We start from the raw sequence: 27,379 nt of genomic DNA on the forward strand, positions 1-27,379 counted from the left end.
AAAAAAAAAAAGTTTAAAAAAAAAAAAGAAAAAATGTGCCCATTAAATTATTTTAAAAGTCATATTCACATAGTTGCCCTGAGCTTTCCATGACCCAGGCCTTCTCCAAGAGGAGACAAGGGGTAGGATTGGAGGGACATTTAATATAGCGGTTTTCTACAAAATGTGGACAGGGTGTAGAGAAACCACAAGTGACAGAATAATGTCCCAAAGCTGTTAAATCTTAACCCTGGAAGCCTGCATAAGCAAGTGAAAAGAGTGGCACCCCAGACCCAGAAGAAGAGAGTTGCACGGAGAGGGCCACTTGGACAGTTGTGACCCATGGTCAAGGGACCCACCGGCCCTTGGCGAAAGCACAGGGAGGAAACTGAGGCAATAAATCATTTGCCCTTTTTTCCCCTCCAGTTTCCTAACAGGGTGTCCTGTTGGAGACCCATCAGAAGCCAGAGAGCTAGGGAGCCTGTTGATGAAATCCATAAAAAGACTAGTCTCCGGGGACAACAAGAGAATAGAGAAGGGTGGAGAGAAGATCTGGAGGGGCAGGTGAGACATAGCCAGCAGGACCTCTGCCCTGCTCTGTACCCCGGGAAGGTGAGCAATGTGGACTGCGTCATCTGTACTCCCTATTCTTGTCCTTCTGGTGGTGTTCAGCCAATGAAATTGGAAGTCAGGAGGAAGGAGAAGTCCAAGTTCACTCTCCCCTTTTCTGCTCAGTTTCCGCAGTAGCTGTGCGGAATAGGCAGCTGAATTGGCTACAACTCTTGTTACTACAGTGACACAGTTATTGCCTCTTGCCCCTTAAGGGCTTAGGAGAAGTAACAGCTTCCCTGTAACAGCTTCCCAGTGCGTGCCAACGTGGTTCTCATGACCCCGCCCACACTTCTGTAAATAGTTCCTTCATTAATCTACAATGAAACACTTTTTAAAATGTTTATTTATGTTAGAGAGAGAGAGAGAGAGAGACAGAATGTGAGCAGAGGAGGGGCAGAGAGAGAGAGGGAGAGAGAGAATCCCACAAAGGCTCTGCACTGACAGTGCAGGGCTTGAACTCACAAACTGTGAGATCGTGATCAGAGCCGAAATCAAGAGTGGGACCCTCAACCAACTGAGCCACCCAGGTGCCCTTACAATGAAACACTTAAGACTGCATTCTTGGGGTGCCTTGGGTGGCTCATTCAATTGAGCGTCCATCTCTTGATTTTGGCTCAGGTCATGATCTCACGAGTTCATGAGTTCGGGCCCCACATCTAGACCAGCTGACAGTGTGGAGACTGTTGGGGATTCTCTCTCTCTCTCTCTCTCTCTCTCTCTCTTTCTCTGCCCCTCTTTTGCTCACACTGTCTCTCTCAAATAAAATAAACTTAAAAAAAGCTGTATTCTGTTTTCTTTTGGGACCCCATATAATACAACAATGCACAGAAATATGCACAAAGATATGCAAAAGCCATCAGCATACCTGGAATGGATGGGATCAGTGTAAAAAGACTAAAACCTTTTTTTTTTAATTTTTTATGTTTATTTATTATTTTTGAGAGCGAGAGAGACAGAGCACGAGTGTGGGAGGGGCAGAGAGCAAGGGAGATACAGAATCCCAAGCAGGCTCCAGGCTCTGAGCTGTCAGCCCAGAGCCCGACGCGGGGCTCCAACTCACGGAACGCGAGATCATGACCTGAGCTGAAATGGGCCGCTTAACCAACTTACCCTTCACCTAGTTCACCCATCCCCACCTTCAGGCCACCTCCCTACTGGCAACCATAAGTTTGTTGTCTATATTTAAGAGTCTGTTTGTCTCTTTTCTTTGTTCATTTTTTTTGTTTCTTAAATTCCACATATAAGTGAAATCATATGGTAGTTGTCTTCCTCTGACTGACTGATTTCACTTAGCATTATACCCTCTAGTTCCATCCATATTGTTACAAATGGCAAGATTCCATTCTTTTCTATGGCTGAGTAATATTCCATTGTACGTGTGTGTGTGTGTGTGTGTGTGTGTGTGTGTGTATCTTCTTCACCCATTCATCTATGGATGGATACTTGGGTTGTTTCCATATTTTGGCTATTATTAATAATGCTACGATATACATAGGGTGCACATATCTTTTTGAATTAACATTTTTATATTCTTTTTTTTTAAGTTTATTTATTTAAGTAATCTCTACACTCAACCTGAGGCTTGAACTCACGTTCCTGAGACCAGGAATTGTATACTCTTTTAACTGAGCCAGCCAGGCTCCCCAGTGTTTTCATTTTTTTTTTTTTTTTTTTTTTTTTTTTTTTGAGACAGAGACAGAGCACAAGCAGGGGAGAGGCAGAGAGAAAGAGACAGAATCTGAAGCACAGATTGTCAGCACAGAGCCTAACACAGGGCTCGAACTCACCAACCATGAGATCATGACCTGAGCCGAAGTTGGATGCTTAACCAACTGAGCCACCCAGGCACCCCTCATATTCTTTAGGTAAATACCCAGTAGAGGAATTACGGGATGATATGCTAATCGTATTTTTAATTTTTTGAGGAACCCCCCCCCAGTGGCTGCACCAGTTTGCATGTCCACCAACAGTGCACAAGGGGTCCTTTTTGTCCACATCCTCACCAACACTTACTGTTTCTTGTGTTTTTTTATTTTAGTCATTTTGACAGGTGTGAGCTGATATCTCATTGTGATTTTGATTTGTCTTTCCCTAATGATTAGTGATGTTGAGCACCTTTTCCTATGTCTGGTGGCTATCTGGATGTCATCTTTGGAGAAACGCCTATGTCTTCTGCCCATTTTTTAATCGGATTATTTGTGGTTTGGGTGTTGAGTTGTGCAAGTTCTTTATATATTTTGGATACTAACCCATTATTAGATATGTCATTGCAAATATCTTCTCCCATTCAGTAGGTTGTCTTTTAGTTTTGTTGATGGTTTCCTTTGTTGTGCAGAAGCTTTTTGTTTTGATGTCATCCCAATAGTTTGTCTTTGCTTTTATTTCCCTTGCCTTAAGAGATATATATTTAGAAAGATGTCACTACAAACGATGTCAGAGAAGTTACTGTGTTCTCTTCTAGGATTTTTATGGTTTCAGGTCTCACATTTAGGTCTCTAATCCATTGTAAATTTATTTTTGTATATGGTGTTAAGAGAGAGTCTGGATTTATTCTTTTGCATGTAGCCGTCCAGTTTTCCCAATACTATTTGTTGAAGAAACTGTCCTTTTCCCATTGCATGTTCTTGCCTTCTTTGTCAAAGATTTATTAACTATATAAACTTGGGTTTATTTCTGGGCTGTCTATTCTTTTCCATTGATCTATGTGTCTGTTTTTGTGCCAGTACCATACTGAGTTGATTATTACTGCTTTGCAGTATATCTAGAAATCTTGGATTGTGATACCTCCAGTTTTCAGATTATTTGTTCTAGTTCCATGAAAAATACTGTTGATTTTTTGACAGGGATTGAATTAAATCTGAAGATCGCTTTGGGCAGTGTAGACATTTTAACAATATTTGTTTTCCCAATCCATGAACATGGGATATGTTTCCATCTGTTTGGGTTTTCTTCCATTTCTTTCATAAGTATGTCATAGTTTTCAGAGCACAGGTCTTTCACCTCCTTGGTTAAGTTCATTCCTAGATTTGTTATTATTTTTGGTGCAATTGTAAATAGAATTGTTTTCTTAATTTCTCTTTCTGTTACATCATTATTAGTATATAGAGATACAACAGATTTTTGTATGTTGATTTTGTATCCTGTGAATTTACTGAATTCATCGATCAGTCCTAGGGTTTTCTATATATAGTTTTCTGCAAATAGTGGAAGTTTTACTTCTTCTTTACCAATTTAGATGTCTTTCATTCTTTTTTTTTTTTTAATTTTTTTTTCCAACGTTTATTTATTTTTGGGACAGAGAGAGACAGAGCATGAACGGGGGAGGGGCAGAGAGAGAGGGAGACACAGAATCGGAAACAGGCTCCAGGCTCTGAGCCATCAGCCCAGAGCCCGACGCGGGGCTCGAACTCACAGACCCTGCGAGACCGTGACCTGGCTGAAGTCGGACGCTTAACCGACTGTGCCACCCAGGCGCCCCTCTTTTTTTTTTCTGATTGCTTGTGGCTAGGACTTGCAGCACTATGTTGAATAAAAGTGGTGAGAATAGACATCCTTGTCTTGTTCCTGGCCTTAAGGGGAAAGCTCTCAGTTTTTCACCATCGAATATGATGTTAGCTGTGAGTTTTTCCTATATGGCTCTTATTATGCTGAGGTGTATTCCCTCTGAACCTACTTCATTGAGGATTTTTATCATGAGTGGACATTGTACTTTGTCAAATGCTTTTTTCTGCTCCATTGAAATAATCATACGGACCTTATCCTTTATTTTGATGTGATGTGTCACACTGATTGATTTGCACATGTTGAACTACCCTTGCATCCTAGGAATAAATCCCATTTGATGGCGGGAATGACTTTTTTAATGTATTGTTGAATTCAGTTTGCTAATATTTTGTTGAGGATTTTTGAGTCTCCATTCATCAGAGATATTGGCCTGCAGTTCTCTTGTTTTGTTTGTTGTTGTTGTTGTTGTTTTGTTTTTGTTTATCAGTTTTTTTGTTTGTTTTTTTACTTATTTTCTGTAGTATCTTTATCTGGTTTTGGTGTCAGGGTAATGCTGGCCTAAAGGGACAATCTTTTAAGGATATGATGTTCTCTCTAGGTCAGTAGGGGAAGGTAATTCATTCACTACTTTTCCTTACCCACTGCCTTCAGGTGAGCATCATTTGGGGGATGGGGAGGATTAAACTAGACATACAGCCTCCATAATCAACGTTAGTCTCTTTAGAGTCTCATATTCTCTTATTCTTGCAGTTATTTCAAAAATCAAGGCAGGGGGTGTCTTATTTTGGTTTCCCCCAAAGCAGACTCTGACATAAGGATTTGGATGCTAGCAGTTTATTCAGGAGGTGATCTCAGGACTTACTGTGAGATAACGGAAAAATGATATAGGAAGATAGAGAAGTCAGGGAAGTATGCATTCATAAGTGGGTTACTGGTACAGGGAAGTAGGGGTCAGTCTTTCTGAGGACTCTCTGAAAGACAAATGAAATACACTTCAGGATTTTCCCTCTGGGGGTCAAAAAGCCAGAGTAATTATCCATCAATACCCACCTTTCCTTTGTTAAGAAAAAGTCCTGGGTTATTAACTTCCCAGCACCTTCAGCCTTCCCTCTCAAACATCCTCAGGAAGAGATGCAGGAATTACCTGTTGGTATGGGAACAGTCTGAAGATGACTTCCAGAACAGGCCACATCCAGAATGGGATATGGATGGGACATCAGTAGCATTTGCTGCCATAGGTTTGAACAACAATCCTCTCTCCTGTATGTCTCCAGTTCCCTTCAGGAAGTTGGTGCTATTTCTACAAACTCAACAAAAAGGTGGGCAATTCTGTCTTCTCCAGTGCCTGGTTAAGCCTGGTCCCCAAAAACTGAGGCTTAGTCACTGACATGTTCCTATTCAGATGCCTCTTAGTACTTCGTTCAATATGGATTGGTTCGTGTCATACATCTTTACAAAAAGCTGTCAAGCTATTTTATGGAAGTACACAAATTAGTACTAAAGTTCACATGAAAAAAAAAAAAACAAAACAACAAACAAACCATAGAAAATAGCCAGAAAAATAATGAGAAAGAAAATACTATGGGGGGAAACTAGCCCAGTCAGATATTAAAACCTACTATGAAGCTTATAATTAAAACAATGCTTGAACTAACACATGTATAGATAAACGGACCAGTGGAATAGAAGAGAAAGGCCAGAATTAGGTCCAAATACATACAGAAATTTAACATGTGACAAGGATGGCATTTCACATCCCCAGAGTAAAGATAGACTGTCTAATAAATGGTATTGGAACAACAAGGTAGCCTTTGGGGAAAATATAAAATCACATCCATACCTCACACTACACAGAAGCAAAACTTTACATGTATTAGGAATGAAAATGTAAAAAGCTAAATCACATACTGCATTATTCATAAAAAAAAAACTAATAGTTTGGGGGAAGGAAGCACTATGGTAGGAAAAAGGCACATTGACTCCAAATACTAAACTGTCTGAGGGGAAAATAAAGCCTATTTGGATTATTTATGAATTGTTGTTGTTGTTGTTGTTGTTGTTTTCAAATAAACCACACCAGTTCTAGAAGGAAATACAAGTGGATTCCTATTTAATCTTAGTCTTGAGAAGGCTTTCTTTCTTTTTTTTTTTTTTTTAAGTTTATCCATTTAGAGAGAGAGTGTGTGAGTGCAAGCAGGGGAGGGGCAGAGGGAGAGAGAGAGAGAGAGAGAGAGAGAGAAAGAAAGAGAGAGAATCCCAAGCAGGCTCCTCACTGTTAACACAGAGCCCAACGCGGGGCTCGAACCCACAAAAAGTGAGATCATGACAAGAACCAAAACCAAGAGTCAGATGTCTAGCCAACTGAGCCACCCAGGAGCCCCAAGAAAGGCTTTCTAACAAAGACTTAAACTCCATAGGTAGTTGTCTTGTTCTGTTTGGGATGCTGTAACAAAAATACCATAGACTGGGTGGCTTAAACAGTAGACATTTATTTCTCATGGTTCTGGAGCCTGGAAAGTCCAAGATTAAGGTATCTGTAGATTTAGTGTTTGGGAGAACCCACTTCCTGGTTCACAGATGGTCATCTCACTATGTCTTCACATAGCAGAAAGGGCTAGTAAGCTCTCTGAGATTATAAAGGTACTAATCCCATACATGACAAGGACAGGAAGTCCTAATCCCATTCATGAGGGCTCCTCCCCAATCATCCTCAAAGGCCCCATCTCCAAACACCATTGCATGAGGAATTATATTTCAACATACGAATTGCAGGGCTGAGTGGGGATACAAACAGTCTATAGCAGTAGCAAAAGATTGATAAATTTTACTACAGAATTTTTTTAAGTTGTTTTTAGTGTTTATTTATTTTGAGAGAGGGAGAGAGAGTGTCAGCTGGGGAGGGGCAGAGACTGGGAGACAGAGGACCTGAAGCAGGCTCTGCCCTTTCAACCCACAGCCCGATGTGGGGCCCAAACTCAAGAACCATGAGATCATGACCTGAGCCAAAGTCGGATGCTTAACCAACTGAGCCACCCAGGTGTGCCAGTACAGAATTTTTTTTTATTTAATATGAAATTTATTGTCAAATTGATTTCCATACAACACCCAGTGCTCATCCCAACAGGTGCCCTCCTCAGTACCCATCACACACACCCCCTCCCTCCCACTCCCCATCAACCCTCAGTTTATTTTCAGTTTTTAAGAGTCTCTTATGGTTTAGCTCCCTCCCTCTCTAAGTTTTTTTTTCCTTCCCCTCTCCCATGGTCTTCTGTTAAGTTTCTCAGGATCCACACAAGAGTGAAAACATATGGTATCTGTCTTTCTCTGTGTGACTTATTTCACTTAGCATAACACTCTCCAGTTCCATCCACGTTGCTACAAAGGACCAGATTTCATTCTTTCTCATTGCCATGTAGTATTCCATTGTGTATATAAACCACAATTTCTTTATCCATTCGTCAGTTGATGGACATTGAGGCTCTTTCCATAATTTGGCTATTGTTGAAAGTGCTGCTATAATCATTGCAAGTGCCCCTATGCATCAGCACTCCTGTATCCCTTGGTAAATTCCTAGCAGTGCTATTTCTGGGTCATAGGGTAGATCTATTCTTAATTTTTTGAGGAACCTCCACACTGTTTTCCAGAGCGGCTGCACCAGTTTGCATTCCCACCAACAGTGCAAGAGGGTGCCCGTTTCTCCACATCCTCGCCAGCATCTATAGTCTCCTGATTTGTTCATTTTAGCCACTCTGACTGGCGTGAGGTGATATTTCAGTGTGGTTTTGATTTGTATTTCCCTGATGAGGAGTGACGTTGAGCATTTTCTCATGTGCCGCTACAGAAATTTTTTAAGTGTACATAATTAAAAGCCACCATAAAAATCAAAAGATAGGAGTCAAATTTGGAGTAAAGATATCCCAGATGAAGTGTTAATATCCTGAAATACATAAAGGACTCTTTTTTTTAATGTTTTATTTATTTTTGAACAAAGCTCAAGCAGGGGAGGGGCAGTGAGAGGGGGACAGAGGATCCGAAGCAGGCTTTGCAATGACAGCAGCAGGCCCAATATGGGGCTCGAGCTCACGAACCGTGAGATCACAACCCACGCCGAAGTCAGATGCTCAACTGACTGAGCCACCCAGGTGCCCCTATAAAGGACTCTTAAACACAGAAGGACAAGGGTCCAGAAATCTGATAGAAAAATGGGTAAAGACATGAAGTTTCGCTCTGTCTACCTTTTCATCCGCACGACTTTCAATGTCCTTTCTCCCACAAAATGTTTCTGCCACTCTCAGCCACCCCCAGAATCTGTCCTCCACCCCTCTCTTCCATGCCTTTGCCCTCCATGCTCCCTGTCTGCAATAGCGGCCTTTCTGTTGACCATTTTACAAAGTTCCAGCCATCTCATCGACCTCATTTGTTCATTTGTTCATTCAATAAGCATTTGCTGAGTCCCTATTATACGCCAGTAGGAAGACAAAGGTGAACATGATGCACTAACTATTCCATCAAGATACTCATTGCCTAGTACAGCAGTTCTTGTACATTTACATTTCATGCAAGTCACACGATGTGCATCATGGATACACCCCGGGTGTTTTCTGATTTCCTGTAGGCTCTGGCTTAGATGAAAATAGACTGAAGTTCATTGCAATCCTCATTTCACATGCTGTGACTCCCCTTCTCTCATGCCATTTATCGATTTCAAAATTCCACCTTCTGTTTGGAGTCTTCCCTGTTTTCAAGTCCAGTAAGTGAGTTTCTCCTCTGTTCTCCTTTGGGGACTCTTGTTTCTCCAACTGTAATTAACTGTAGCATCTAGGTCATTCTGTCTTGTGGTACAGCCATGTACACGATCCCTGAGTGCCCAGCTCGCTCTGTGTCTCCCAGAGCACCAAAAACAACCCTTTCTTCTCCGCACAGATACCATTTAAACACTCGGCCGGTTGAATTGCATTTCATTGGCTCCTTGACCGAAACCGGAAGCAAACACCGGGGGCGGGGGGCTGAGCTCTAAGCAGCTGGTGACCTGGCCTGCACCTGGGAGAAAATTGAAAGGGACTTTAGATCTTTCTAAACGTTATCACTCAACCGAGCCTCGTGTGTTCATTCTCTCGGGAAATCAGGTTGCCTACAGCAAAGAGTTGGGAACAGAAGCAAGAGAGACTTAGCCGCCGGCAGAGCAAAGTGAGTATGTGTCGTCCGTCCAATGGTTTTTATGGCTAATGGAGGGATGGTGATAAGATCTTTCTGCCAAACAAGACACGATGAATCTGGGTGTGGGGTGGAGCATGCGGCAGGGTTTATTGCACAAACATTTGGGGGGGGGGGGGTCTGCTCCAAAAAAATTAAAGAAGTTTTAAAAACCAGACCAGAATTTGTAAGTGGCCCAGAAAACTGAGCAGCGTGGGACATGCAATGAATAGACACCGCACTAACAACAGGGCTTCCTCTGAAGAGGATGCTCTCTATTTAACCAATATTTATGTGACTGGGACCTTGAGGGATTCATGTCCACTCTCCCAGCCTCAGTATCCCTTTCCAGAAATTGAGAGAATTGGACTCAGTGTTCCCCAAGAGACTTTCCACCTCTAAAGTTTTGTAATCAGACGGTATTACTCCATGCCAAGCTTTATAAGAGATTCGAAAACGAGAAAGACACAGCTCTCGCCTTCTGGCAGCGTTTGGTTCCTTCGAGCCTTAGTTTTCTCACCTATAAAGCTGGTCTGGTGTTTTAAGGATTAAAGGAAATGTGTTTGGAAAGCGCTGACTGCCTGGCCATTTATATAAGAGCCCCATAACTGGTACCTGATATTATCTTTAAAGCAGGATTAATACATTCATCAGTGGTTAAGATGCTCAAATGAGCTCCTGGAGGCAAAAGTCCTTTTTTAATGCAAACATTAGTGCTTACGTGAAAGATGAGTCTAGGGGCACCAGGGTGGCCCAGTCGGGTAAGCCTCCGACTTCGGCTCAGGTCATAATCTCATGGTTCGGGGATTTGAGCCCCCACACCCCGCAACAGGCTCTGTGCTGACAGCTCAGAGCCTGGAGCCTGCTTCGGCTTCTGTGTGTCTCCCTCTCTCTCTGCCTCCCCTCCACTTGCACTCTGTCTCTCTCTCTCTCTCTCTCTCTCTCAAAAATAAATAAACATCTTTTTTTAATTTTTAAAAAGATGAGTCTATCACATGTATTCTTTTTTTTTTTAAGTTTATTATTTTGAGAGAGAGAGAGCACGCGCATGCACAAATGGGGGAGGAGCAGAGAGAGGGAGGAGAGAGAGAATCCCAACACAGGGGTAGATGTGGAGCTCAAATTCACAGACCACGAGATCATGACCTGAGCCAAAGTCAGACGCTTAACCGACTGAGCCACCCGGGCGCCCCTATCACATTTATATTTATCACATTTCTTTAGCAGCAGGAACCCGATGGCTTCAGCAGGACCCATGGCCAATTCCATGTTTGTGGTGGCACCTCCCAATGGGTATCCTGAGATCCAAGGAGGCATGTGTCAGGTGCCCCCGTATCCCAGCAACCAGCCCCAAGTCCACCTCATTCCTGTGAACCCCCCTGGTTTGAAGTCATCTGTAACTGAGCAACCTGCCCAGAGAGCCTTGAAAGAGGGCAAAGTCTTAGGGGTAAGTGACATTTCACTCTGCAGGCCGGGGGTCCCTGGCTGGAGTCGGACCAAGTGGGAGGCTTGGAAATACGGAAACTTCAAATCCAGGAGGCGGGGTAGGAGCTGATCCGGCCTTGCCAAACCCAGATCTACTAGAAATCTCAGCTGTGTTCGGGGCGCCTGGGTGGCGCAGTCGGTTAAGCGTCCGACTTCAGCCAGGTCACGATCTCGCGGTCCGTGAGTTCGAGCCCCGCGTCAGGCTCTGGGCTGATGGCTCAGAGCCTGGAGCCTGTTTCCGATTCTGTGTCTCCCTCTCTCTCTGCCCCTCCCCCGTTCATGCTCTGTCTCTGTCTGTCCCAAAAATAAATAAATGTTGAAAAAAAAAAAAAAAAGAAATCTCAGCTGTGCAACATCACCAGGGTCTCAGTGTGGGGCCTTGTAATTTCTGCTTTAGGCACTTTAAGAAAGAGGAAGCAAAGCCACAAAAAAGTGGTAAACTGGAATGTTGGTCCTGTTGCAAGAGTACACGTCGATCCACGTGGCCTCTGGAAGAAAGTGGGTGTATCAAGCCACTAGGTGGAGCCTAAACCCAGCTTTCTCGAATGGAATCTTTGGCCATTAGGGGAGGAAAAAATCAGGTTAGACAGCCAACAAAATAACACTTCACAACGGTTTTCCCCCTGCAAGGCCATCCTGGGCAGGACCAGCAGGGGCACATTTCACTGCGCAGCTGAAAGATGACAACCACGGATTCCGACCCAGGCAGCCTGAGCTCAGGGCCTAATGCGAGGGTCAGTCGATTCAGCCTGTGTGGAGGGCAATTTGTATCCTCCAAATTTACCAAATACCCGATAATTCCATTTCTGAGACTGTCCTGCAGATACGCCCGTGCACACAAGAATTGCGATGTGGATGAGCTTATTAACTGCAGCACGGTTTGTGTGGACAACAGAATGGGAACAGACAAAATATCCATCAATGTATCCCGGTTACATCGATGTATTACTCAAAGAATGGAACGTACTACAGCTATAAAAAAGAACAAGGAAGGCTTTTGCGTAATGAGATGGACCTAGCCCAGGATACATCCTTGAAGGAAAGAAAAAATAGTCTGTGTATAGTCTGTTACCATTTGCACAAATTTGAGGAAATAATATATTTGTGTGTGCCGCCATATTTGTAGTGTATACACAGAGACATGTACATACCTAATATATCTATGTATATGTCCAAATATTACTTGTGCAGGAATATATCTATATCAGTTTCCTAGGGCTCCCATAACAGAGTACCACAAACTGGGTGGCTTTGGACAACAGAAGTTGTCTCACGGTTGCGGAAGCCAAAAGTTCACGATCAAGTTGTCCCCAGGGCCATGCTCCCTGTGAAGGCACCAGGGGAAGGTCTCTCCCAGCCTCTCTCCCAGCTTCTGGTGGTTCCTTGGCTTGTGGAAGCACGGTGCCGATCTTGGCACACATGGAATTCTCCTGTGTGCTTGTATGTCTCTTCGTATCTGTCTTTTGAAAAGGACTCCAGTCACGTAGGATCAGGCGCCCACCCTACTCCAGTATACATCAGATTACCTAATCACATCCACAACCACCCTAATTCCAGATGAGGTCACATTCTCGGGTCCTGGGGGTTAGAATTCTAATATACTAATTTGGTGAGGGAGAGACGGACACAATTCAATCCCTAAAAACATCCTAGAGAAATAAGAGATGAACACAAAGACTTATCTACAAGGATGTTCATGATAGTATTATTTATAACGGGGAAAAAGGAGGAACAATCTTCCCTGTTCAGTATCTCTGTTCCAACTACTCCCCAAAACATCCCAAGATGGAATCAGGCAGCCTTTTAAAAAATATGTTTGAAGAACGCTTACTGCCATGGGGCTGTGTTCACGATAAGATGTTAAATGTACAGAGCCATCTTGTGTTCTCGGAATATGTATTTGAAAAGAGTCACGGGAGGCTAGATACCAAAACGTAAGTGGGGTGTTTCCCCTGAGCGGAGGGTAATTGTGGGAAGTCTTCATTTCATTTTTCTACTTTTCATATTACTTGTTAGACCAGGAAAACAAACGATTAATGAAAATAAAAAGGAGGCACAAAGGGAAGGCAGGATCCAGCCTCAGAAACCAGGGCTTCAGCTTGTGGCTCTCCTGACAGGCCATCCAGATCCTGATTGGCCTGGTCCACGTGGGCCTCGGCTCCATCATGGCCACCGTCCTCTCAGGGCACTACACAGCGATCTCGTTCTACGGAGGCTTTCCCTTCTGGGGAGGCGTCTGGGTAAGTAACGTGAGGTCACCCCGCACATGAGCTCCCGGAAAGTGCCAGCACACCCGGGGCCACCTTGTCAGGCTGTGTGGCTTACACTCTGCAGCAGCTTCCCAGCCAAGGGAGCCAGCAGGGCGCGAATCTGGCTCAGGCCTCGCCTACCAAGCATGTCGGTTGGTCGGGTGGCTGTGACCAATGGGCACAGACCAGGTGGCTCCCACAACAGAAATGCGTTACCTCACAGTTCTGGAGGCTGGAAGGCCAAGATCGAGACGTCTGCAGGGTTGTTCTGAGGCCTCTCTCCTTGGCGTGCAGATGGCCGCCTTCTCCCCGTGTCTTCACGCGGCCTCAGTGTGTCTGTGCCCTAATCCCCTCCTCACATAAGAACACCAGTCACACTGGATTAGGGCCACCCTAGTGATCTCACTGAAACTTAGTCACCTCTTTAAAGGTCCCCTCTCCAAAGATAGTCACATTCTGCGGTACTGGGGGTGGTTAGGACTTCAATAGGTGAACTTTGAGGGGACACAATTCAGCCATAACACCAAGTGACAGCCCTACAGGACGCCGTTCACCTGGAGTGGGCACCTTTTCTAATTGGCTCACGCCATGGGTCAGCGAATTTTCTTCTTATTCATCAACCCAGGGCTGGCACCTTTTTCCAATTCACACAACAATGCCCATGTGTAAAAAATGTATTGGTAAAGCCCTCGAGTGTTGCTCAACTTAGGCCCCCAGCCTGAGCTCCAAGAGAAAAGACATTTCCACCCATGTTTGAGAGTGGCTACCCAGCCACAGAACAGTCATTAAGCAATGGGGACGCAACCTAGGTGCACGGATGGGCTTCAGAGTCCCCGTGGTGGCAAAATATTTGATATGCGAGTGTGTACTTTTTTTTTCCTGGAAAGGTCTATAGCTTTCATCAGATTCTCAGGGTGATCTATGACTCCATAAAAGTTAAGAACTACAAGTCCTTTATCTTCTCCACTTTACTGCCTTTTTGATTCTTTTGCATTCTCTCTAGTGTCCGCTTAGCTACACAGACACACACACACACACACACACACACACACACACACCTCCCTTCTCCCCGTTCTCCCTCCCACCTCCTTTTTCTCTCTGCTGTTACACAGCCTGCCGTCTCTGGACTCACACACCTATCTATGATTCAGATGCAACTTTTCTCATAAATAGCAGAATTCCCAAGTAACCTTAGATAATTAACCAAAGTCCTTCTTATCCCATGAGATTTAAATAAAATAGCCTAGTGTTATCATCCACCATAATCCCCCTACAACGCCTGCAACATGGTAGGGCTTATGTTCTCGGGAGCATCTTTCTGTGAGCACCTGCTCTCTTTTGTTTCCATCTGGGTCTCATTTCTTGAGGCTGAAGTCCTCTCTCTGCTTTGCATGGACCCAGACTTGGAACTCAGCCCCTGTTCCTCCCCCCCAAGCCCTGTGTCTGTATAACCAATTTTAATGGAGTTTGGGGCAATGGAGAGGCTGACATCACAGCCAAAGAATGGCTTGCTCTTAAGCATTGGATGTTATTGAATAATCTTTTTTTATATATGAAATTTATTGTCAAATTGGTTTCCATACAACACCCAGTGCTCATCCCAACAGGTGCCCTCCTCAATGCCCATCACCCACCCTCCCCTCCTTCCCACCCCCCATCAACCCCCAGTTTATTCTCAGTTTTTAAGACTCTCTTATGGTTTGGCTCTCTCCCTCTCTAACTTCAGCCAAGGGATACAGGAGTGCTGATGCATAGGGGCACTTGTACCCCAATGTTTATAGCAGCACTTTCAACAGTAGCCAAATTGTGGAAAGAGCCTAAATGTCCATCAACTGATGAATGGATAAAGAAAGTGTGGTTTATATACACCATGGAATACTACTTGGCAATGAGAAAGAATGAAATCTGGCCCTTTGTAGCAACGTGGATGGAACTGGAGTGTTATGCTAAGTGAAGTCATACAGAGAAAGACAGATACCATATGTTTTCACTCTCATGTGGATCTTGAGAAACTTAACAGAAGACCATGGGGGAGGGGAGGAGAAAAAAAAAGCTATTGAATAATCTTAAGTGCCTGGCAATTGCCCTGGCATCTCCCCTTCTGCCAGGTTGCTAAACTCTCTTGACTGCCCCCCTCCTTTTATCTGCAAAGCAGTTTTGTTCTTGGTCACCTTGTCCAGGACTATGTATTTCCTAAAGATCACTCATGTCCTCTCCCATAACAAAGGCCCATTTCCTTTGGCACCTTAAAAGGACCAGCAAGGCCCGCAGAAGGCCAGCCTCTTGTTCCCTTCCCTTCCCATCAAGTCTCCATAACAGAAGGTTGTAAGACTGAGATTTATTTTTCCACGTATAGGAAAAAATCACACTCCGTTTAAAAGGCGTAGGAAGCTAGAGTAACTTTCCATTGTAAAACCATTTCCACCCCAAGGTACACGCATCTACCCTGAGTGGTGGGAGGGTCTGTGTGGTAAAGGCGAAGAACATGGGGTCTGGATTCAACTATCTGGACCAGCCATCTGCTGGATGGTCTCGGGTCAGTTATTTAAACTCCACAAGCCTCAGCCTGCCCATCTGTAAAAGGAGAATAATAATAGTTCTGGATGGGCACCGTGCAGTTAAATAAGGCAAGGTTTGAAAAGCACCCCACACAGGGAGTGCTCGGCGAAGCTGTTGTTCAACCACAGCCGATGCCCTCTCAGACCACCGTTGCCACCACACTGGGCTCATGACAGTGAGTAAGCCCACCGTCTACCGCGCCTGCAGAATACCAGTGTCGAAATAAAGGCACACGGTCCACCTCCCTGTCTTCATATTTGAGGTGGAGCATCTTAGAGGTGCGACGCTACCTTTCGAGTCCTCACCCAGGTGACGTTGGGCTTCTGGCTCAAAGCAGTGAAGATGCTGGTGACCTTCCTCCTTCCCTCCAAAGCCCCCGTGCCTAACGAATCCCAAGGGAAGGATGGCAAGCCAACAAGATGTGCCTGTGGGCAAATAAAAGACAAGGAAAGAAATATACTTCCTGCACATCTCCTATGTGCGAGCTCGACTGCGTGTAAGATAACGAATGCCAAATGACCCACGCAAGGCATGGATCCGCTCCTGGCGGTCACCCTTAGGAGGACAGGTAGTTTTTCCCGCTGTTCGTGTGAGGAAATAAAGACCTCAAGAAATTAATCACTTCCCCACATCACATGAGTTTCAAGCCAGAACTGAAAAACCAGGTCAGCTCAGTCCTAGAATCTGTATTTATCTCACTCTGCTGCCTTGTCATATGGTACAAGAGAGCTTGTTCTTCCTTCCTTTTACCCTCCCTGTCTCTCTCCCTCCCTCCCTTCTTTCTCTTCTTTCTTTTCCCTTCCCTTCCCTTCCCTTCCTTTCCTTTCCTTTCCTTTTCTGTTTCCTTTTTTTTCTTTCTTTCTTTCTTTCTCTTTCTTTCTTTCTTTCTTTCTTCCCCTTCCTCCCTCCCTCCCTCTTTCTTCCTTATCTTCCTCCCTCCCTCCCTCTTTTTTCCCTTCCTTCTACTTCCTTTCCTTCCTTCCCTCCTTCTTCCCTTCCTTCCTTCCTTCCGTCCTTCCTTCCATCCTTCCTTCCTTTTCCCCATGTTGAGTTGGAGGTCCCAGCAGAGGAACCTAGTGTGCATGAGAGAATACGTGTGACCAGAATCATGGAAACCTGGAGATGGGGCCCTAACCTCTGACCTCTTTCTAAACCCCCGCTCTTCTGTGCCAGTTCATCATTTCAGGATCCCTCTCAGTGTCAGCCGAAAATCAGCCAAAATCCTCTTACCTGGTAAGTCACCTCCTGACCCGGGCTCTCCCAGCGGGACCTATGGGAGACACACACGGTGGGGAAAGGTTAGCGCACAATCCCCCCCTCATCCTTGCACTTACTTCCTTTCATAAGGCTTTTTTTTTTTTAAGTTTATTTACATAGTTTGAGAGAGAGAGTGTGTGAGGGGAGGAGGGGCAGAGAGAGAGGGAGAGAGAGAGAGAGTCCCAAGCAGGCTCCACACTGCCAGCCCAGAGCCCGATGTGGGGCTCCATCTGTGAGGTCACGACCTGAGCCGAAACCAAACGTCAGACACTCAACCGCCTGAGCCACCCAGACGCCCCTCCTTGCGCTTACTTCTTTTTTTTTTTTTTTGAAATTTATTGACAAATTGGTTTCCATACAACACCCAGTGCTCATCCCAAAAGGTGCCCTCCTCAATACCCATCACCCACCCTCCCCTCCCTCCCACCCCCCATCAACCCTCAGTTTGTTCTCAGTTTTTAACAGTCTCTTATGCTTTGGCTCTCTCCCACTCTAACCTCTTTTTTTTTTTTTTTTCCTTCCCCTCCCCCATGGGTTCCTGTTAAGTTTCTCAGGATCCACATAAGAGTGAAACCATATGGTATCTGTCTTTCTCTGTATGGCTTATTTCACTTAGCATTACACTCTCCAGTTCCATCCACGTTGCTACAAAGGGCCATATTTCATTTTTTCTCATTGCCACATAGTACTCCATTGTGTATATATACCACAATTTCTTTATCCATTCATCAGTTGATGGACATTTAGGCTCTTTCCATAATTTGGCTATTGTTGAGAGTGCTGCTATGAACATTGGGGTACAAGTGCCCCTATGCATCAGTACTCCTGTATCCCTTGGATAAATTCCTAGCAGTGCTATTGCTGGGTCATAGGGTAGGTCTATTTTTAATTTTCTGAGGAACCTCCACACTGCTTTCCAGAGCGGCTGCACCAATTTGCATTCCCACCAACAGTGCAAGAGGGTTCCCGTTTCTCCACATCCTCTCCAGCATCTATAGTCTCCTGATTTGTTCATTTTGGCCACTCTGACTGGCGTGAGGTGATACCTGAGTGTGGTTTTGATTTGTATTTCCCTGATAAGGAACGACGCTGAGCATCTTTTCATGTGCCTGTTGGCCATCTGGATGTCTTCTTTAGAGAAGTGTCTATTCATGTTTTCTGCCCATTTCTTCACTGGGTTATTTGTTTTTCGGGTGTGGAGTTTGGTGAGCTCTTTATAGATTTTAGATACTAGCCCTTTGTCCGATATGTCATTTGCAAATATCTTTTCCCATTCCGTTGGTTGCCTTTTAGTTTTGTTGGTTGTTTCCTTTGCTGTGCAGAAGCTTTTTATCTTCATAAGGTCCCAGTAATTCACTTTTGCTTTTAATTCCCTTGCCTTTGGGGATGTGTCGAGTAAGAGATTGCTACGGCTGAGGTCAGAGAGGTCTTTTCCTGCTTTCTCCTCTAGGGTTTTGATGGTTTCCTGTCTCACATTCAGGTCCTTTATCCATTTTGAGTTTATTTTTGTGAATGGTGTGAGAAAGTGGTCTAGTTTCAACCTTCTGCATGTTGCTGTCCAGTTCTCCCAGCACCATTTGTTAAAGAGGCTGTCTTTTTTCCATTGGATGTTCTTTCCTGCTTTGTCAAAGATGAGTTGGCCATACGTTTGTGGGTCTAGTTCTGGGGTTTCTATTCTATTCCATTGGTCTGTGTGTCTGTTTTTGTGCCAATACCATGCTGTCTTGATGATGACAGCTTTGTAGTAGAGGCTAAAGTCTGGGATTGTGATGCCTCCTGCTTTGGTCTTCTTCTTCAAAATTCCTTTGGCTATTCGGGGCCTTTTGTGGTTCCATATGAATTTTAGGATTGCTTGTTCTAATTTCGAGAAGAATGCTGGTGCAATTTTGATTGGGATTGCATTGAATGTGTAGATAGCTTTGGGTAGTATTGACATTTTGACAATATTTATTTTTCCAATCCATGAGCAGGGAATGTCTTTCCATTTCTTTAAGTCTTCTTCAATTACCTTCATAAGCTTTCTATAGTTTTCAGCATACAGATCCTTTACATCTTTGGTTAGATTTATTCCTAGGTATTTTATGCTTCTTGGTGCAATTGTGAATGGGATCAGTTTCTTTATTTGTCTTTCTGTTGCTTCATTGTTAGTGTATAAGAATGCAACTGATTTCTGGACATTGATTTTGTATCCTGCAACTTTGCTGAATTCATGTATCAGTTCTAGCAGACTTTTGGTGGAGTCTATCGGATTTTCCATGTATAATATCATGTCATCTGCAAAAAGCGAAAGCTTGACTTCATCTTTGCCAATTTTGATGCCTTTGATTTCCTTTTGTTGTCTGATTGCTGATGCTAGAACTTCCAGCACTATGTTAAACAACAGCGGTGAGAGTGGGCATCCCTGTCGTGTTCCTGATCAAAAATATGGAACGCTTCACGAATTTGCGTGTCATCCTTGCGCAGGGGCCATGCTAATCTTCTCTGTATCGTTCCAATTTTAGTATATGTGCTGCCGAAGCGAGCACATCCTTGCGCTTACTTCTAACCAGACACAGACGCTGTCACATGTGCTCACTCATACTCACACGCAGGAGCACGTGAACCTGGCCAGAGTCATGGCAGGAAGGAGTCCAGAGGGTTCAAGGGAAGGAAGGATAACACAGCCCTGAGTGAAGGCCTCAGGGTGTGGAGGCAGAGACAGAACAGCATCCGTCCCTCGGAGGCTTGTGCCGGAGGGGGCACAAAAGTCCCAGGGGCCCACGCTCCCCTGCAACAGAACGGGCACTGCCAGTGGCCGTGGCGCACAGAGCGGGCCTCTGGCCCTCTCTGCAGCGAAGCCAGGGGAAGCCCAACCACCTGCTTCCCTCAGGAATCCAGCCAAGCGGTCTCTGCCAATCCCATGAACAAGACTCTGAGGTCCCCTAACAATGGGCCGAGAAAGCGCCTTCGTTCCCCTCGCGGCAGGTCGTCTAGGGTGGGGCGCCTCAGGATGGCCAGGTCCCTGTGCCTCATGAGATCTGGGCATGTCTTTCTGCACATGGCCCAGAATCATGGGACATCAGAGCCTGTCGCATCCCAAGACACTGGGCGGAGCTTCCTACCTATCCCCAGTGGGATAAGCAAGTCGAAGATGGGTAGGTAAACTCGAGGAAATGGCGACTGACTAGTCCCCTCTCCGCAAGATCCGTGATCCTTGTTAAAGGCTCTGAGAAGTCCTACAGCAAAGGCCTGTTTCACTTTGTTCAGCCCAGCTTTTCTCAAAGCTAACTTACGCCCACACTTTTTTGCACAGAACATCACTTTACTTGCTACAGAACTGAGGTTCCAGGGATTCACGTTAAGAAGCTCGAGTCTCTGTTCATCCCAGCTACAATGATTTTCCTTCCCCACCCTGACCCTCTGTGTCTTCTTCAGCTGAATGGCAGTTTGGGCTTGAACATTGTCAGCGCAATCTGTTCTGTGGTTGGAATGACACTCTTCATCATGGATATGAGTCTCCCTCCCATCTATGCCCGCCCTGACTCTTATCCCTACTATGACACCTGGGGTGTGGTGAGTACCCCTCTGAGCCAACATCCCCCCACAGGTTCAGACTCGGCTACATTTAGAAAATTGTTAAAAGGCCCAAACACCAAGCTTCTTCACACAGCACTACAGCAGAAGGAAGTACCATCAAGAATCAGAAGAATGTTTAAAGTCCCCGACATGTCGCTTTACTGTTGTGTTACTTTAAGCACGTGACTTTTCTCAGTCTTAGTTTCTGCCTTTACAACAGAGTAATCTACCTTATGACATTATGAGGAGAATTAAATGTGACAATAACACACACGTGCCTCTACCTGAATCCTTGCTCACTTTCTCACCTTGCTGCCCATGACTAGGGACAAGGGGTCAGCAAAGGTTTTCTGTGAAGGGCCAGAGAATAAATACTTAAGGCTTTGCAAGCCATCTGGTTTCTTTTTTCTTTTTTTTTTTTTAATGTTTGTTTGTTGAGAAAGGGAGACCCAAGCAGGCTCCAGCTGTCAGCACAAGGCCCAACGTGGGGCTCGATCTCACGACCATGAGATCATGACCTGAGCCAAAATCGAGAGTCAAATGCTTAACCGACTGAGCCACCCAGGCGTCCCAGCCATTTGGTTTCCATGGCAGGTACTCAACCCTGCCCTGTAGTGGGAAAGCAGCCACAGAAAATCCGTAAGCAATGAGCATGGCTATGTTCCGATAAAACTTTACTTACAAAAGTAGGCAGCTGCCAGGAGTTGGCCCATGGATCATAATTTGCCAACCTGTGCTGTGGAACAGGGCTGCCCAGTAGAAATATAATGTGAGCTGTGTGTGTGATTTTAAATTTTCTAGTTGCCGCCTTAAGAAAAAAGAAGAAGGAGAAGCAAACGAAACAAGTAAAAATATCTTAATAATATGTTTTATTTCACCCAATATATCCCAATGTCATTTCAACACGTAATCCGTGCAAAATGAATATATATATTAATTTGCTACTTGGCATTTGGGCTACTCGGTCTTTGAAATAAATCCTGGGTGTACTCTGCACTTTAAGCACCTGTCACTTTGGGACCAGCCACATCCCAAGTGCTCAGCAGCCACACGGGACTCGCGGCTACAGGGCTCGTGGCTGCCGGATTGGTGAGTGAGTGCAGCTACAGAGAGGTCCGCGTAGACGCTGTCTCTGCGTCTGCGCAGCCGCCCCTCCTCTCCCTCCCCGCTCACGTGATCCAGGTGTTTTCCTGAAGGATGACCACCCTTCCCTCTAGAGGAGCCCTGGCAGTGAGTGTCAAAGGACCAGGTCTCGTCCACACACCCTTGACCCTCACACGAGCCTGGTGAGACATTGTCCCTACAAGGCTGAGACGAGGTTAGGGGCCTTCCTCCAAGCCACAGGGACAGTCCACGGCAGAGCCACATTTGGAACACCCCGGCCAGCACTCCTGACCTCTACCCGCTCTGGTTCCAGACCCCCGGAGTGGCGATTTCGGGCGTGCTGCTCATTTTCTGTCTCCTCGAGTTCGGCATTGCCTGTGCATCTTCCCACCTGGGCTGCCAACTGGTCTGCTGTCAGCACAACGTGAGTCCCGAGGTTCCTGGGTGGGAGGGAAGACGCCCGGAAGGGGGCGGAGACCCCAGGGTCACCATGCTTCCCCTTCCGGCCCAGGAGCAGAGAAGTCTCCCAGGGCCTCAAGGCCTCCGCACCTGCCTGGTCCCTCTTGCACCCCTCCCAGCGCCCCTCCTGTGCGCCTGTGTTTTCCAGGTGGGCGTGGTCCTCCCGAATGTCTATATGGCAAACCCAGTGGTCGTCCCAGAACCAGTGAACTTGCCACCGACTTATTCCAACGACGCCCAGGGCTCCAGATAAGCAAAGCCCCAGCTTCTAGAAGCATCTTTCGCTGAGACCAAAAGAAGACCTCCCCGTTCTGGGCTTCTGAAACCCAGGATCCTCCTTCCCTGACAATGTTAGGGAAATGTCTCTCTAAGGGGCGTGCATCGTGACTTCGTTCCATTCGGCCTGGTAAATGGTGCAATAACTCTATTAAAAAGGAGACAGAAATTGAAAGTGGATTTTAACGAAGAGATCCTTCCCCGGGGTGTCTACACCTGGGGCCTTGTGTGCTTACCTGTGTGAGCTCATGGTTGGAAAAGCAAATGTCTAGACAACCCAATATTCATCCTTTCAATCATTCATTTGGTGATTAAATATGTCCTGAGCATTTGGTATGTTCAAGGAAGTTTAACATTGGTGAACACAGCAAAGTCCGTGACCTCAGGGAACTTCTGGCCTCACGGAGAGGACAACGTGCAAGCAATTTTCCCTAACACGGGACAGAACGTGGGAACACACAGAGATACAACGGAGGGATATGATTTATTTTATTTTACTTTATTTTATTTTATTTTATTTTATTTTATTTTATTTTAGAGAGAGCACACATGAACAGGGGGAGAGGGGCAGAGGGAGAAGGAGAGAGCATCTTTTTTTTAAGTTTATTTATTTATTTTGAGAGAGAGAGAGACCGAGTGGGGGAGGGACGGGGGGGGGGGGAGAGAATCCCAGGCAGGCTCCACACTGATAGTGGGGCTTGAACTCACATACCATGAGATCATGACCTGAGCTGAAACCAAGAGTCAGACACTAGACCGACTGAGTCACCCAGGCGCCCTGAGAGGGATATGATTTATTCTGGCAGTGGTGGGGAAAGCAAAGAACAAGCCTGGTCGAGGAAGCAAATTTGAGGGGGGCATTAAAGGAGAGAGCAGGGGTTTTCAGTGCAATAAGGAGCCACACCATTGGGAAGACCTTGGAAGAAAGTGAGCCATGGAAAAAAAAGCTCACAAAAGCTTGCAAAGAAAGCTCACAAAATGATCACTCCTTTTATATGCTATTACCCCGGATGCAACAGTACTCATGAATAAACATTGTCTTCAGGCAATGTTAAGGTATCTTCCAAAGTTATGAGGCTCACACACCTTTATTTATAAAGGCAAAGAGAATAATCCAAAGAGAACTGGCTATCTCTAGAACTTCTAGGTTTACACACATTAATTTAAATATTTATTTAAATATACATGATGGCAGTTGGCTTCGAAAAGGTTAGAACATGATTTTACTCTTGTAAATATATTTAGCCTCTGGCTTTATCTAAAAAGTTTCTTCTCAGTGGCTTGTTCACAATTCTTCTGCATCTTCTCTGACAGGGATCCTCGGGATGCCCATCGGCTAGTCGGGTTCCAAGGCCGCGGTGGGTTGTCATTTGCTAGAACTGACCAGGTCTCAGGAAATCATGGACAATCAAAATGTAATACCCTGCTTCTAGACCAGCCCTTCACTCATCTGTTCTGTAAGCTGAGATGTTAGTACACTGGGCTCCCCAAAAGGGACTGGCCCAGTTAGACTACTCTTCGAGGTCTGGGTGAGCAGAGCAAGTCTGGCCTTCTTTCTGCCCTCTTCCTTACTGCTGCCTCTCACTGCCCTCTCTCATCCCACACCTGCTCCCTCCACGGACCTCAAACCCTCAACCTTGATCTCCCACTCGGTCCTCAGAGTCTCTTTCCTGACTTGTCCGACCTGTGAGTTAACTTAGACACTCCTGACAAGCCTCACCTCCTACAGTGTGGGTCATCTTGGAGATCGAATCTTCTCGAGCACCTGGTGCATCTCAGGATACGTAGCACCTGCCACCTGCCACATGCTGAAACCATTATGGAGCTTGTTGGAGCAGAGCCCTTTTCCCATCCCACCACCTGCCCTGATAATGTGCTGGGAGCTAGACCCCTCATCCCAGACGGCCTTCCACCTGAAGTGACAGCTCACAGCTTCCTGTGGGCAACAAATGTTTATCCTTGCTCTGCACCACGTCATAAGCGGTCCGTCTGCACAATGCCATTCACTCCCAGCCTCCCTAGAACAACGGAGCATAGAAAATGGAAGAGACCTTGGCCATCTAGCATCATCAGAGCAGCCAGGAGCCCAGACAGGACTGGAACCCAGACTCCAGATGGCCGGTCCAGGGCTCCCTGCAGAAACAGGGACACATCATAGGAAAACAAGGTGATGACAGTCAGAGACACCGTCTCTGCCTCCTCAGCTGGCACCTCCCCCCAACTGGCTTTCTCCCCCAACTCCCCATCCAGTGACAATTTTGCTATCACCAAAGTCACCAGTGCCCTCCAGTGGCTTTGTTCCTGTCCTTATCTTACTTGACCTCTGTAGGATTTGACCCAGCAAACCGCCCTGTCCTTAAAACACTAGGCTAGTTCCACTCCAGCTTCTCCAAATGCCCTCCTCATTCTCCTGCGTGAGCTCCTCTCTCTCCTCTTGGGCCTCCAGCATTGCTCTCCAATAAGGCACTGCCCTTGGCCCCTTTTCCCAGCCCAGGTACTCAAGCCTGTCTCCTGGGAACTTGAGATCCAGCTCTCGAGTGAGACTGGGATTCAAATGTGCTCATCACTGCACAAAAGCTCTATAAAGTGTTTACACTGCTTTCCAGCCAGGTCTTGAATTGAGGGCTCATCATCCCCCAAAGTGGGATTTCTTATGGAAGAGATCATTCTGTTTCCTAGTTGATATGCCTGCCCCCATCTCCTCCACTGGTAAGTTCAAGTGCTACTTCCCCAGGGAAGCTGTCTTAGGTTCCTAAAGCCTGAAGCCTCCAAAGGAAAAGCAGGCATCTAGAGTGGGAGCAGCGGAGAGGTGCGCAATGTGACCTGGCAGTGATGACGTCCAGGGCTTAACTTCGAGGGCTGTTGGTTTGTTTTGTTTTGTTTTGTTTTTTATCTTAACTGGAAAAAAAAAGCCTGGTTTTTGTGTTGCAGTTGGAAAAATATGACTGTGGCTATGTGTCACAGTAGCTAATTCACACTTGCGACATTTATAGCCCCTCTCGACCTCCCTAAGAACTTTGCGACCTTCCATTGGGAAAGCGGGCTCACTCTTTGGAAGGTGCATTACAGTGTCAGTATCTGTGTGGGTGTCAAGGAAAGGCACCTGTTTCCCGGGACCCCAGCCCCTGTGCCGTGAGGCAGCCCATACTTCCCTGACGTTTCCCTCCCAGGACTCGTGCTGCCCACAGTTTATAGCATTCACGTGGATGTCTCCCTGGGTGCAGACCTAACATCTTCGACAGCTCCCTGCTGTCTTGCCAGGCTCAGGATAAGACATGGGACACAGCAGCTATCACCAGACACTCCCTAGAATGAAGAGTACCCTCTTGCTTCCAGGAAAGAATCCCTTACGTACCCACTCCCTCAGTCATTCGTTCAGTGACACGAAGTACCTATTGTATGCCGCGTGCTGGATGGAGCAGAGGTAGTTCCCGCCCTCCTGGAGAGCACACCCCCCCCCCCAGCGCTGGACTGGCAAGTCACATGATCAGTTGAGTGCCGACAATCATGGGGAAAAAGAATGCTTATATAGGCATTACTGGAAATGGAGAAGAGGGCAGAATTTCTGCATGGAAGGCCCCTCCAAAGAGGAGACGTGAAGGCTAAGAATAACTAGCCACACAGAGAAGGCAGTAAAGACCATTCCAGGCAGGAAGAGGAAGCTGTGTGAAGCCGCTCCTGCGGAAAAGAGCTTGGAGTATCCAGGGAACTGGAAAGAAAGCCAGTGCAGCTGGAACCTAGTGAAGAAGATGGAGAAGGTCTCGAGAAGGGGCTGGAAATGCTGGCAGGGGCCACAGAGGGCTTTGGATTTTATTCTAGGGCTAAAAGCCATGGGGTGGTTTATGCAAGAGAGTGATGTAATTTGGTTTACAGCTTGAAAGACCACCCTGCCTGATTTGTAGGGAAAGGATAGGAGGAGGGTGAAGGAAGGAGGCAGGTGGACCTGGGAGGAGATTTAGTGATAGTCCAGTACAGGGGCTGGCAAAGTAAGGCCTGTGGGAAGGCCAGATCTGGCCCACCAAATGTTTTTGTAAATAAAGTTTTATTGGGACACCAGCCAGGCCCATTGGTTGACTGGCTGCTTCCGTGCTACAACAGAGACCATACAACCTGCAAAGCCTAAAATATTTACTATTGGACCCTTTGCAGAAACATGTGCCCACCCTGGAGATAGATAATGACGATGAGGAGGAGGAGGAGGAGGAGGAGGGGGATCGTCCGTTGTGTGCCAGAATCATTATGTTCCAAGCTATTCTCATGGTGAGAAAGGATTAGCTGTGACCCACTCACCTTCTGTTGCCCTTGGTAATCAGACTGTTCTGGTGAAATCAATTCAGACGGAAGCTGTAGTTACTCAACCACAGTTCCGGGAAGTGCCTGGGGACACAGGTGCCCATTAACAATCTGCTGAATGCCTGAGCTAGGTAGTGACAGTGGGGACAAAGAGGAAGATTTGGGACATGGCTTGGAGGGGAGACCTCTAGGGCTCATGGACTGCGGGGGGGGGGGGGTGGTGAGCGGAATCAGAGGGGGAAATTGGGAGCAGTGCCAAGGTTTCTGTCTTAGGTAACTGGGTGAAGAGCCACTTACTGAAATGGGGAAGGCTGGAAAAAGTTTCAGGAAAAAACCCAAATTTCAGTAATATTCCCCTCAAAAGCTCATAGACACATAGCATTCCAGAGGTGACCAAGAACTTAAAGATAATCTCCATTTGATGCTTGAATATCCTCTGTCATTGTCCCCATATGTATAATATCAGCATCACCTGGGAGCCTGTTGGCCCTACCCCAGACATGCTTACTTAGGAATTCTGAGGATGGGGCCCATCAGTCTGTGCTTCCGCAAGCCTTCCAGATGATCCCAACGCTCACTCAGGTTTGAGACCCTTTACCCAATAGCATCTTCTCAAATGACTGCTCCTTCTGATTTTGAGCCCCTTATATGGTGGCAGATATCATGCTGGTGCCTCCGAAGGCAGCCCATACCATCCTTAGACAACTCCACTGAGAAGCTTTGCCAAAGAATAAACTATGTCTAAAATCAAGTAAGACACTCCCCAAGTTATCACCTGGAAGATAGAAGGATAACTCTCCCCTTTGGAGTTGAGCAACCGGAGTGCTGGATAAGACTCAGTCCCAGCCCATCTA

The 27,379-nt window shown here is 46.0% G+C and overlaps 1 protein-coding gene and 1 non-coding gene across 2 annotated transcripts; one reads left to right on the forward strand and one right to left on the reverse strand.

Moving 5' to 3' along the window:
- The first annotated feature begins 10,525 nt into the window (after nt 1-10,525).
- LOC115526447 (membrane-spanning 4-domains subfamily A member 8-like) lies at nt 10,526-22,209 on the forward strand. Its single transcript, XM_030333834.1, has 6 exons — nt 10,526-10,735; nt 12,891-13,013; nt 16,755-16,814; nt 20,253-20,390; nt 21,811-21,921; nt 22,105-22,209. Exons 1-6 carry the CDS (start codon nt 10,526-10,528, stop codon nt 22,207-22,209), a joined length of 747 nt encoding a protein of 248 aa, XP_030189694.1.
- LOC115526690 lies at nt 19,257-19,363 on the reverse strand. The gene has a single exon (XR_003972720.1). It is a non-coding gene; the product is annotated as a U6 spliceosomal RNA (small nuclear RNA).
- Nucleotides 22,210-27,379: the final 5,170 nt, after the last annotated feature.

This window comes from Lynx canadensis, chromosome D1 (assembly GCF_007474595.2).
Source record: "Lynx canadensis isolate LIC74 chromosome D1, mLynCan4.pri.v2, whole genome shotgun sequence".
Lineage (NCBI taxonomy): Eukaryota > Metazoa > Chordata > Mammalia > Carnivora > Felidae > Lynx > Lynx canadensis.